Source organism: Austrofundulus limnaeus, unplaced genomic scaffold, assembly GCF_001266775.1.
Source record: "Austrofundulus limnaeus strain Quisiro unplaced genomic scaffold, Austrofundulus_limnaeus-1.0 Scaffold63, whole genome shotgun sequence".
NCBI classification, from domain to species: domain Eukaryota; kingdom Metazoa; phylum Chordata; class Actinopteri; order Cyprinodontiformes; family Rivulidae; genus Austrofundulus; species Austrofundulus limnaeus.
Genome location: NW_013952465.1, coordinates 1,645,866 through 1,657,429, shown reverse-complemented (window position 1 = coordinate 1,657,429; position 11,564 = coordinate 1,645,866). Strand labels below are relative to the sequence as shown.

The 11,564-nt window shown below is 40.1% G+C and overlaps 1 protein-coding gene across 1 annotated transcript in view; it reads left to right on the top strand.

Moving 5' to 3' along the window:
* Positions 1-8,459, top strand: part of wdr20b (WD repeat domain 20b) — a gene marked incomplete at its 5' end in the record, with an annotated part of 9,965 nt that extends 1,506 nt beyond the window's left edge. Inside the window, 3 exon segments of the mRNA XM_014009938.1 lie at positions 2,522-2,704; positions 3,604-5,007; positions 6,845-8,459. Of these exon segments, the coding sequence (XP_013865392.1) occupies positions 2,522-2,704; positions 3,604-5,007; positions 6,845-6,901 (1,644 nt within the window). The 3' untranslated portion in view covers positions 6,902-8,459.
* Positions 8,460-11,564: the final 3,105 nt, after the last annotated feature.

Below are 11,564 nucleotides of genomic sequence, written 5' to 3'. Positions count from 1 at the left end.
TATATATACACAGTATATATACCTTTGCAAACAAAGGTTTCTGTACCAAATATTAAGTTTCATTTTTCTGGTGTATCAAATACTTATTTCACACAATAAAATGGAAATTAATAATTTAAAAATCATACATTGTATTTTTCTGGATTTTTGTTTTAGATTCCATCACTCACAGTTGAAGAGTACCTATGATAAAAATTACAGTCWTCTACAAGCTTTGCAAGTGGGAAAACCTGAAAAATCAACAGTGTATCAAATACTTGATCTCCCCACTGTACAGTTCCTTGTGAAAGTATTCGGCCCCCTTGAACTTTTCAACTTTTTGCCACATTTCAGGCTTCAAACATAAAGATATAAAATAATTTTTTTTTTGTGAAGAATCAACAAGTAGGACGCATTTGTGGAGTGGAACAAAATTTATCGGATATTTAAAACATTTTAAACAACACGAAAAATTGAGCGTTTAAAATTATTCGGCCCCCTTGTGTTAATACTTTGTAGCACCACCTTTTGATGCGATTACAGCTGCAAGTGGCTCGGGGTAAGTCTCTATCAGTTTTGCACATGGAGAGACTGAAACTCTTGCCCATTCTTCCTTGCAGAACAACTCAAGCTCAGTGAGATTGGATGGGGTGTGTTTGTCAGCAGTTTTCAGCTCTTTCCACAGATTCTCGATTGGATTCAGGTCTGGACTTTGACTTGGCCGTTCTAACACCTGGATATGTTTTATCTGTGAACCATTCTTTTGTAGATTTTGTTTTATGTTTTAGATCATTGTGTTGTTGGAAGATAAATCTCTGTCCCAGTCTTTGGTCTTTTGCAGACTCCAACAGGTTTTCTTCCAGAATGGACCTGTATTTGGCTCCAACCATCTTCCATGTCCCTGCTGAAGAAAAGCAGACCCAAATCATGATGCTAACTTCACCATGTTTGACAGTGGAGATGGTGTGTTCAGGGTGATGAGCTCTGTTGCTTTTACGCCAAACATATAGTTTTGCATTGTGGGCAAAAAGTTTGATTTTGGTTTCATCTAACCAGAGCACCTTCTTCCACATGTTTGGTGTGTCTGCCAGGTGTCTTGTGGCAAACATTAAACAAGACTTTTTATGTTTATCTTTGAGAAATGGCTTTCTTTGTGCCACTCTTCCATAAGGCCAGATTTGTGCGTTGTATGACTGATTGTTGTCCTATGAACAGACTCTCCCACTTAGGGTTGGGCATAGTCGTATCATGTGCAATTAATTGTCAGAAAAACATTAATCAATTATTTTTTAGCACTTGACGATTAATGATTAATGCCACCAGGGAGACTGACTGGGAATTACTCCAGTCAGTCCGCTCAATGCTCCTCTCCACTTCAAATATGATAAACACAAAAAAACAAAGTTCTGTAATTTATTTATTTATCAACACTATTTAGAATGTGATGTATAGCCTGAAGTCTGTAATTTTTTTTACACAATTTCAAAAAGATTTTTTACAAAGAGCAAATCTTTCCCTCTAAATTTGCCATGTGACTAGGACGGGTGTCCAGGGACTCCAGGGCATTAATCGTCAAATTAATCGTTGTCGGCTAAATACCACAATTAATCGTGATTAATTTTTTTTGCCAATATTGCCCAACCCAACTCCCACCTCAGCTGTAGATTTCTGCAGTTCATCCAGAGTGATCACGGGCCTCCTGGCTGCATCTCTGATCAGTCTTCTCCTTGTTCCAGATGGAAGTTTAGAGGGACGGCCGGGTCTTGGTAGTTTTGCAGTGGTCTGATACTCCTTCCATTTCAATATGATTGTTTGCACAGTGAGATGTTTAAAACTTGGGAAATCTTTTTGTGTACAAATCCAGCTTTAAACTTCTCCACAACAGTATCTCAGATCTGCCTATTCTTTGGTCTTCATGATGCTCTCTGCACTTTAAACAGAACCCTGAGACAATCACAGAGACTTGATTACACACAGGTGGATTCTGTTTATCACCATCAGTCATTTAGGACAACATTGGATCATTCAGAGATCCTCACTGAACTTCTGGAGTGAGTTTGCTGCACTGAAAGTAAAGGGGCCGAATAATATTGCACGCCCCACTTTTCAGTTTTTTWWTTKKTWAAAAAAGTTTAAAATATCCAATAAATTTTGTTCCACTTCACGATTGTGTCACACTTGTTGTTGATTCTTCACAAAAAAAAAAAATATATATATATATATATTTTATGTTTGAAGCCTGAAATGTGGCAAAAGGTTCAAGGGGGCCGAATACTTTCGCAAGGAACTGTATGTTTTACAGTGTCTCCTAAATACAAGCCTTTGTTTTTTAACAAGTGAATATGAACACAAACCCTTCACAGTAAAAGTTGCATTGGTCTTGTAATTTGCTTCTCCTTTTCTGAGTAGGGTGCACTTCTGAGTTCTACCTTAATACATAATAACCAGTGTTTCATATTTTACAGCTTCATGCCAGGGAATATTTTTTGTTTCGCATTAAAGGTGCTGTCAGTGACATGCTTTGTGTGTTTATCATTTCTAGGCTGCTGATCTTAGTAAGCCCATCGACAAGAGGATCTACAAAGGCACGCAGCCTACATGTCACGACTTCAACCCGCTCACAGCGACAGCAGAGAGCGTCTCCCTGCTGGTGGGCTTCTCAGCAGGCCAGGTGCAGCTTATAGACCCAATCAAGAAAGAAACCAGCAAACTCTTTAATGAGGAGGTGGGTTACAGTTAGGCCTGTCGCAGTAAACATTAAATAATTTAATTGCATGATAAATTGGTAATTTTCATTTGCCCGCTTGTTTGTTTTCTTTGTGTCCCTCTTTTGTACTCCTTAGCATAAGGAGGAGTAAACTCTTGTGTCAGGTATTTGCCAGGCACATGGTCTTGTAACCTCTGTAGCATGAGAGTCCTGTGAACAGGCGTTTAGCTAGAGGAGTAGCTTCGGTTTTCCGCTGCCTTCTTTCAGCTGGCGAGTCCTCAGGACGCCCTCAGGGCATCGTGCCGAACCTTCRGTTTGACGAAAGTTGGTATTTTCTACACTACGTAAATTTTGTAAACTTGTAAGGTGACCGCAATTATTTTATGAAGCCAGAGGAAGGCACAAAGAATAAATTTTGCCAGCTTTGGTACAGGTGGGTAGCAATCTTACGTCTTCAGCAGCTATTATTGGATGCCGTTTTCACAATCTCCGTTCCTGGTTCGTCCTTAACTTTACATTTTGTAAATTTCCGTAAATTTTGTAAGCGGTGTGAGGGTGCCTGCAGTTATTTTTATGAAACCAGAAAAAGTTGCATAAAGAATAAATTGTGCCAAATTGGATAGAGGAGGTGGGCGGGGCATTATCATTATAATAAAATTGTTTCCAAACAATATTAGTGCTTATCGCAATCCTTTCTGATTCAGTTTATCATCCAGCAAAATTCATCATTGTGGCAGGACTGCTTACAGTCAACATGGTTCTGTAGAAAACCTATTTGAGATGTACAAAGTCTGAGTCTCTTTAAATAATTCTTTAATTTTATATAACAGTTCACTGAATCAACAACCAGTTAGAATAAAATATACTACTAATATGTGTGCTCATTTTTTTTTTTTTGTTTCCCCTTCTGCTTCCAGAGACTTATTGACAAATCAAGAGTAACGTGTGTACGATGGGTTCCCGGTTCAGAGAGCTTATTCCTGGTGGCTCACTCCAGTGGCAGCATGTACCTGTACAACATGGAAAACACCTGTGGCACCACAGCACCTCACTACCAGCTCCTCAAGCAGGGTGAAAACTACGCGGTGCACACTTGCAAGAGCAAGTCGGCTCGTAACCCGCTGCTGCGCTGGACGGTGGGCGAGGGGGCGCTCAACGAGTTTGCCTTCTCCCCGGATGGCAAGTTTCTGGCCTGCGCAAGTCAGGATGGCTTTCTGCGAGTGTTCGGCTTCGATGCTGCAGAGCTCCATGGAACAATGAAGAGCTACTTTGGCGGCTTGCTGTGCGTGTGCTGGAGCCCCGACGGGCGGTACATCGTGGCGGGAGGAGAGGACGACTTGGTGACTGTGTGGTCCTTCACAGACTGCAAAGTCATAGCACGAGGACACGGTCATAAGTCATGGGTGAGTGTAGTGGCGTTTGACCACTGCACTACGAGCGTTGAAGACGGAGACCCGCCTGCTGAGTTCAGCGGGAGCGATGAGGACTTCCATGAGCAGATTCATTTTGGGGCGGGAAGAGACAGAGCCAACAGCTCTCACTCTCGGCTCTCTAAGAGAAACTCTACAGACAGTAGGCCTGTCAGTGTGACCTACAGGTTTGGCTCAGTGGGGCAGGATACTCAGCTGTGTCTGTGGGATCTTACAGAGGACATTTTTTTCCCTCACCTCCCTTTGTCGCGCACTAGGACTCAGACTAATGTGATGAATGCCTCAAGCTCTCCAGCCACTGGACAAACGATTACTACTGTATCAATCACCACCACCAATTCCAGTGGTACTAATGGTAAAGACAACGTGAGCAATAGTAGCAGCAGTGGCAACCCAGCTAATTCCCTCCCCGGCTCACTGCCTCGGTCTAATAGCTTGCCTCACTCGACCAATCCAGCAGTGGGCAGCACCCCCAACAGCCACACGGGCAGCAGCTGCAGCAGCAGCGGCAGCAGCACCAAGGGCAACAACATCATCGACAGCGCTTTCATCACCAACAGCGTCAGCAAGTTTGCGTCGTTGTCCTTGCACGACTCACGGAAGGAACGCCACGAGAAGGACCACAAGCGCAACTTCAGCATGGGTCAGATCAGCAACAAGAGCAGCGACAAGCTCAACCAGCTCAGCTCTTCGCGGACGGCAAAAGCCGAGGCAGCTAAGACTCTGGGCACGACGCAGTGCCCTCGCATGGAGGAGGTGCCGCTTTTAGAACCACTGGTGTGCAAGAAGATTGCCCACGAGAGACTCACTGTGTTAATCTTCCTGGAGGACTGTCTGGTAACAGCTTGTCAGGAGGGTTTTGTTTGCACATGGGCCAGGCCTGGGAAAGTGGTGAGTGACTATCCTCTTCAAGATACTGTCACGTGACAATACTAAAATCATGCTGCTTTGACTGAACACATTTACTGGCATTCAGAAGTTATGAGACTAGACCAAGAGAATTTTGAATTTCTTAACATTTGATAGGGATGTTGACATTTCGTCAGCAGCTGCTGCGATTTTCTTCCCAAACTGCTGTGACCAGATTTTGCGAGGCTGCTCGGTGCGTTTGCTTGTAATTTCCTCCTGCTTCGTTATTTCTACGAATTTCAACAAATCGGGCTGCCGTCAGGTAGTTAGCTACAGCCTCGTCTTCGAGTTTTTAATTTTTGCTGATGCGTTTTGAAGAGACAATTTTTTGAAAAGAGGATCAAAGTAAATCGCCCGAGTTTTTCTAGTGACCCCCTTAAAGAGATAAGCTGCCATGAAGAACATTATTTTATCTGCCCTTCTTCCAAATTTGATAATGATTTGAAACGTTGAACTATGTTTTTTTAAAATCCAGAACAGCGCTTGTTGCAAAGTGTTTTGACGCTCGTCTTCGTCACTTGACATTTAACACGCTGTCATTGGTTGAGGAGCTTTGTTTACTAAACAGATGTCCACATGGTTTTTAAATTGTTTTAATTTCCTTACTTTCTAAGACACATTAAGTTGATTTGATGCTACAGTTTGCCTTGTAATGTTATTTTATACATTTTCTGCTACTTTTGAATTGGCTATTATTAAGTTTTATTAGTTTTTTAGGAGACAAGATGCTTCCTACAAAACCAGAATGGGAATCTTTCCCTAAAATTTCATGGTGATATCTTGAACACTGAGGAAGTTATGAGCAAAAATAGAAAACAACAAGGTGAAATGGTCACATTGGTTCTGCTGTTAACTGCAGCAAGAAAACATGAGCTGATTTCACCTGAACAAACATCAATAACTTCCCTCATACTTCAGATAATCACATGATTTTGGTGTTATTTTGTATGGTTTGAAATGTTCTTTTGGAATCCGCTGTCAGATTTAATATTGGTGTAGGATTAAACATTTATCCACATCCCTACATTTTATCTGCCAGTAAACCATAGCTTTTCTGACCTGCTTCTTGTTTTACATTTTAATACCTGTTATTGAACGTCTTCTTGCTCAAGTTCACCTATAGACAAGCAGATGAATTTTAATGAAACTCTCTGAAAGTCATATTTGACTGTACATGTACAAGTCTTTAACTTTTGGAGTTAACTTAATTTTAGATTACCACCACAGCTAAGGGACCTTAGCAAACACAAAAAAAGGCTATGATGCAGACGCAGTCAGTTTTGCTATTAACCATTGGAGTTAGGCATATGATGATTATTGATTTCAAGTTATATCACGGTGTTAAAAAGTCTGTGCCAAAACCACAAAAATGTATGTCACAAGGATCAGTGGAAAAGTAATGTTAGTAATGTTACTGAGTGCATGAAAATACTCTAAACAAAGTGACTGCCATTGTTCGTTTGTGTTCTTAGTATCCCTGTGCAATAAAATGAAAATCTACCTATAAATCTACCTATAAAATAATCATTAAGCATTATGTGATAGCAAATGTAAGCCCAGCACATTTTTGCTTTTACATAAAGTAAATAAATTGTGATGCATTTTAAAGTTATTTGTATATCAAAATACTGTTATCAGAGGTCACCATGCCCATCTCATACTGACTCATGGCTATTCAAAAGGGTTTAATGCTGAAGTGCAGGCAGCAGTTATTTGATAAACCAACAGAACCAATAAACCTGACAGCCTTGATGTGCCTCTTGCGTTACATTTTAGTGCCGCTGCTTTGTTCTCAACATGTCTGTGTGTTCTTCCACAGGGGTTATTGTCATCTCAGAACAACCCTGCTAACTCCCCCAGTGGAACAGTAGTATAGCCCCAGTGCTGGCGCTGCTGCTGATGAGTGCTCCACACATCTGAGATGAGGAAGATCAAGGCCCTGCAGTGCTTCTCTTCACACACTGTCACACAGCACACAACCTCCAGTGTCACCGTCAGTCCCATCAGTAAAGCACCCCCGCCCCGACTTCATGTTCATCGTTTTAAGGAAGCTGATTCTGACCAAGCCAGGGTCGGACATAAGATCCCTTCCAAAGGACGAGGATTCAAAGGGTGCACATTAAACGTCTGTGGGAATGTCTGATTGGCTCGCTGCTACAACTATGATATCAAACTGTGTCTAGTCTGAAGTGAACAAACTTTGTTACCCAATCTCTTGTGCCTGTAGATCCTTAAAGACTAGCCAGTGTGTTTATGATGCCTCTACTTAACCCTTTGTTGTGTTTACTTCAATCCTTTGAGTGTTTTTGTGAATTCAGTAATAAGGGGGAAAGGTAGGATTGTTTTGGAGCAGCAAAATACCCTCGGAACCATTAAACAAACCCTTCCTTGGTGATTCCATTTGCATCCACAGTCCTCAAACTTGTGAGGGATGGCTCTGTACTTCCCTTAGAAATATTAGAAGCTAAGGTGTCACACTTAAAGTGAATTTTGCACATATTTCCTTTTATATTTCCCCCTATTTTGAATTTGTTGGTGAAACATGAGTGCAATGTTCTGACGTTAGCTTTGGAAGCACTTGAAGGAAAAAAATGCTTGTTCTGTCTAAACGCTGGATGGTTAGAGTTAATAGTTTGTTAGAAGAGAAAGACTTGTTGGTTTTCAAGTGTGTGACTCTTTAAGAAAAGTTGAGAAAAGAAAAAAAACCTTTGTATCTACTGAACATTTATTTTAAAGTTTCTGAATGAAATTGGTACTGTACTATATGTAAATACTTTGATTTATGGGTGTAAAGATCATTATTCTTAGTTCCAAGAGCCTCATTTCATAAAATAGTGATATTTCTTATACAGAAAGTCTAATATTAAAAATGAATCTTGAATATGCAGGTGAACACATTTCTTTTCTGTTGTACAAAAAGAGAATTCAGGTGTATTTTTTAACGAATGAAGCGTTTGGTATTTGGAGTCTTAGAAAACCCTATAGCAGGTAGTGCTGTGTGCTTGCTAACCTGTCGCTGCAGGTTTCATGACAGACAGGCAAACGCAGCCGTCACTTCAAGCTCAGGTAAACCACAGAAAGACGATCCCTGGTATACTCCCCCGCCCCTTATTTCTCTTCTCGCTTGTAGWCTCTGGTCCCTACCCATCAACTTGTGATTTAGCTTAAACAAGACTGACAGATGTGTTTTGTAGACCGGGGTTGAAGCTTGCTACTCCCTTGTTACTGTTTGTTCTAATCTCTGAACTGACGCTGAACCTGTGAGCAACCCTTTTGACACTGTGTTTGAATTCCGGCTGACAGAACGTCGGCGTCTGCCGGTGGTGTATTTGCTTGAGATGAGGAAGTTTATCAGGTATCCATGTAGGACTGAGGATTTTCACACTGGAATCCTTTTTCTTTATGTGGCACCTATTAAAACAGCTTTGACAATACTCTTGTTCCATTTGTGTATTTTATTTTTATTCACTACTGGATGGATGGATGGATGAATTTAACAGGACAGTGCAATTAAAACATAAACATAAAAACATTTGATGCATTGCACCAGATTTAGCCTAAGGCTAATTTACGTAGCTAGTCCTCCAGATAATAAAAGCAAAACATCCAACAGTAATAAAAAAATAACAGAAAAATAATAATATAAAATTAAACATTGAATTATTTCTTTTAACATTTTTTTATTACTGTGTTGAAATACAGTACAGTAGGTTGTAGTTAAGTACTCTGGTTTAAAAAAAAGATTTTTTAAAGAATTGTAATACTGGCGACARCTTCCAAATACAATGTCAATTGTTTTATAATATTAATTTAAAGCAATCGCATAAATATAAATAGTAAGTAAAATGACATCTGACACTGTTTTTAATATGAGAACTGTATAAGAAGACAACCAATCAGAATTGAGAAATAAAGGTATTTAAACTGCTGCTAGTGGCAAATTATAGTAAGCGCACATCTGTGTCTCGCTCCCTGACTGCAGCATTAATGAGAGGCTGACAAAACCACATGGCCACTATCTTTCATCAGGTCTTAACAGTTCTTGTACAGTGAGCAGCAGAAGACTCGATCACACATTGAGTTTTAACTTTTACCGTATTTCGAGTCCAAACAAACCTTCACGTTCAGTTTTGAGCTAAAATGTAAGCTTGTGTCTATTCTGGGGGGGTTTGAGAGCAAATCATGTCTTATGGCAGTGAGAGACTAACTGAAAATATCAAATTTGCTTATATTTGGGCAGTTGGAGTAAGAAGAGTTAGTTTTGCAAATGATTTATCAGTTTTGCAGAATTCAAATGATAGTGTGTGACATCATCTAAGTCCAACTATCTGCCCCACCTGTTTAAACTTTGAATGATATAACTGGTGTGTTAGGTATAGAGCTTTAAGAGAGAGCTGTGTTCCACCAAAATCCCACTGTTTACTTTTTTAGTTCTACAACAAAAAGTCATGGTATTTGAGACAATTTTTAGCATGAAGGTTTAATGCTGAAAATTTGTTGCAGAAAACAGTGAAAATGTACACAAAGTTTGCAATTTGTTGCAAAATAACCACAAAAGCTAAAAGTAGTTTAAAAAGAAGCAGAAAGAGCACATTTACTGACTTAAGCAGCTGAGAAGAAAGTATAAAATTATCACAAAATGATCATTAAAAAAGGCTAAAATTTGCAGGAAACAACTGAAAAAAAAGCAAAGAAAGCTTAGGTAAGAACCTGCTAGAAGAACAAAACAATTGAGTTTGCAGAATAACTGAAAAGAGCAGAAAAAAATAGCTGAAAAGTAGAAAAAAAAACAAGCAAAGTAGAAGCTGAAGGAAGCAGAATGTACAAAGAAGTAAAAAAGAAAAGCAGAGCCAGAACAAAAAGGTGTAAAGTGCTGGAAAGGTTTGATGTTGAAGACAATTCCATTAATTTTCAATAACAACAAAAAATGGCCAAAAAATGCTAAATATCTCAAAAAGTATTTATAGCTGAAATATCAGAATCATCGCCGGAATGTCCTGAAGGAGCCGAACATTTTGATAAATGAATTGTTGAGATAGCACAAAAATTGCAGGATGAGACACGTGTTGAAAATCGTATGGAAGAAAAAAATGATGAGTATTTATGAATATTTGTACTTGCAAAATGAGTTTCACTCCTCTGCCAGTCTGTTCTGCAATAATTCATACAGTTGCTCAGTAGGTGGCAGCATTGCTCAGAGAAATGTTTCCTTTTTACCCCCCAACAATTTATCACTTGATCAAATGAGGAAATCACTGTCCGCATGCATCACCCTGTAGCATCTTTATCTCCCCTCGCAGATGCATCCTTACTCCTCCAAATGCACTTTATATTCCAAACGCAGACTAAAAACCGCTGCTCCTCCATAATTTATGAGCCACTTTTGGAGGAAACAACAAGCACTCATCCCTCTAAAACCTGCACCCTGTGTCAACCGTGTGAGAAGTGTGAGTGTGTGTGTGATTAGTAGGCTGCTGCATCTGCTCCATCATCTCCGTCAGCGTGTCACGAAAACAGCTCGGACTAATTCTGAGCTCTCATCAACTTCTCACGTCCACGCAGAGCAGGTATCAATTAATTTCTTACATAAACAGGCCCCACGCACATGAGAAGCTTGCTCCTGTTTGCTATCTCCTACCCACAAACACTTGGTAGTGAATATAAATTGCTGGTTGGTATTTGGAGAGCAATTATAATCCACAAAGATGTGCCTGTGTTGCATCAACAGGGAAACAGGCCCCTGCTTAATGGGAACTGATTGAGGGCCTCCATCAGTTTCCCCACATTGAGGGATCAGCGTGTGCCCACATATTGTCCCCAGAGTTTAGTTTCTTTAGCAAAAGCTGTTACCGTATAATAACCAACTAGTGGTTTGTTCCTATTATGGTAATGTTTGTGTTTCCTCCTACAACTGTTCAGAGGAACTGCAATCCACTTTTCGAGGCTCCAAACACAAAGTGCCACTTCCTCTATTCTCGTTTCTATTCTGAGCCTCTGTAGTTCCCCTTAAGGTGCAGGTTCCTGAGCAGCTGCGCCGTGTGTCTGTCATGTGATTCAGCAAGTTCACAGGAAATTAACTGGGACTTAAAAATATATATGAAGAGCTATGTTTGGCTTCATCATTGTTACAGCAAGTCCAACCCAACGACAGAGGATGTAATCGCATTGTATGATGGTTTTGCTCGTGATTGTTAGCAGAGTTCTTCATAAACACGGATTTTTCTTAACTTTCAGAAAGTAATCATCAGTGGTGGGCACAGTTCCCCTAAAGCACCAAAGAACTAATAGGGGAACTAATTTTCTGATTAGTGCTTTAGGGCTTTTCCTAATTTCTTAATTTATTAGCTGAGGGTGAAAGCTGTCAGACGTGTTGGTCACATGTGTTCCATGGGTCAGCTGGGACTTTACTGCTTTAGAATTAGCTTTTGACAAGTGTCTTAGTGCTTTAGAATTAGGGGATCTAAATATTAAAGTTAGTGCTTAAGGGTTAGTGCAACTAATTTTTTAGATTAGTGCTGCCCCACCACTGGTAATCATTA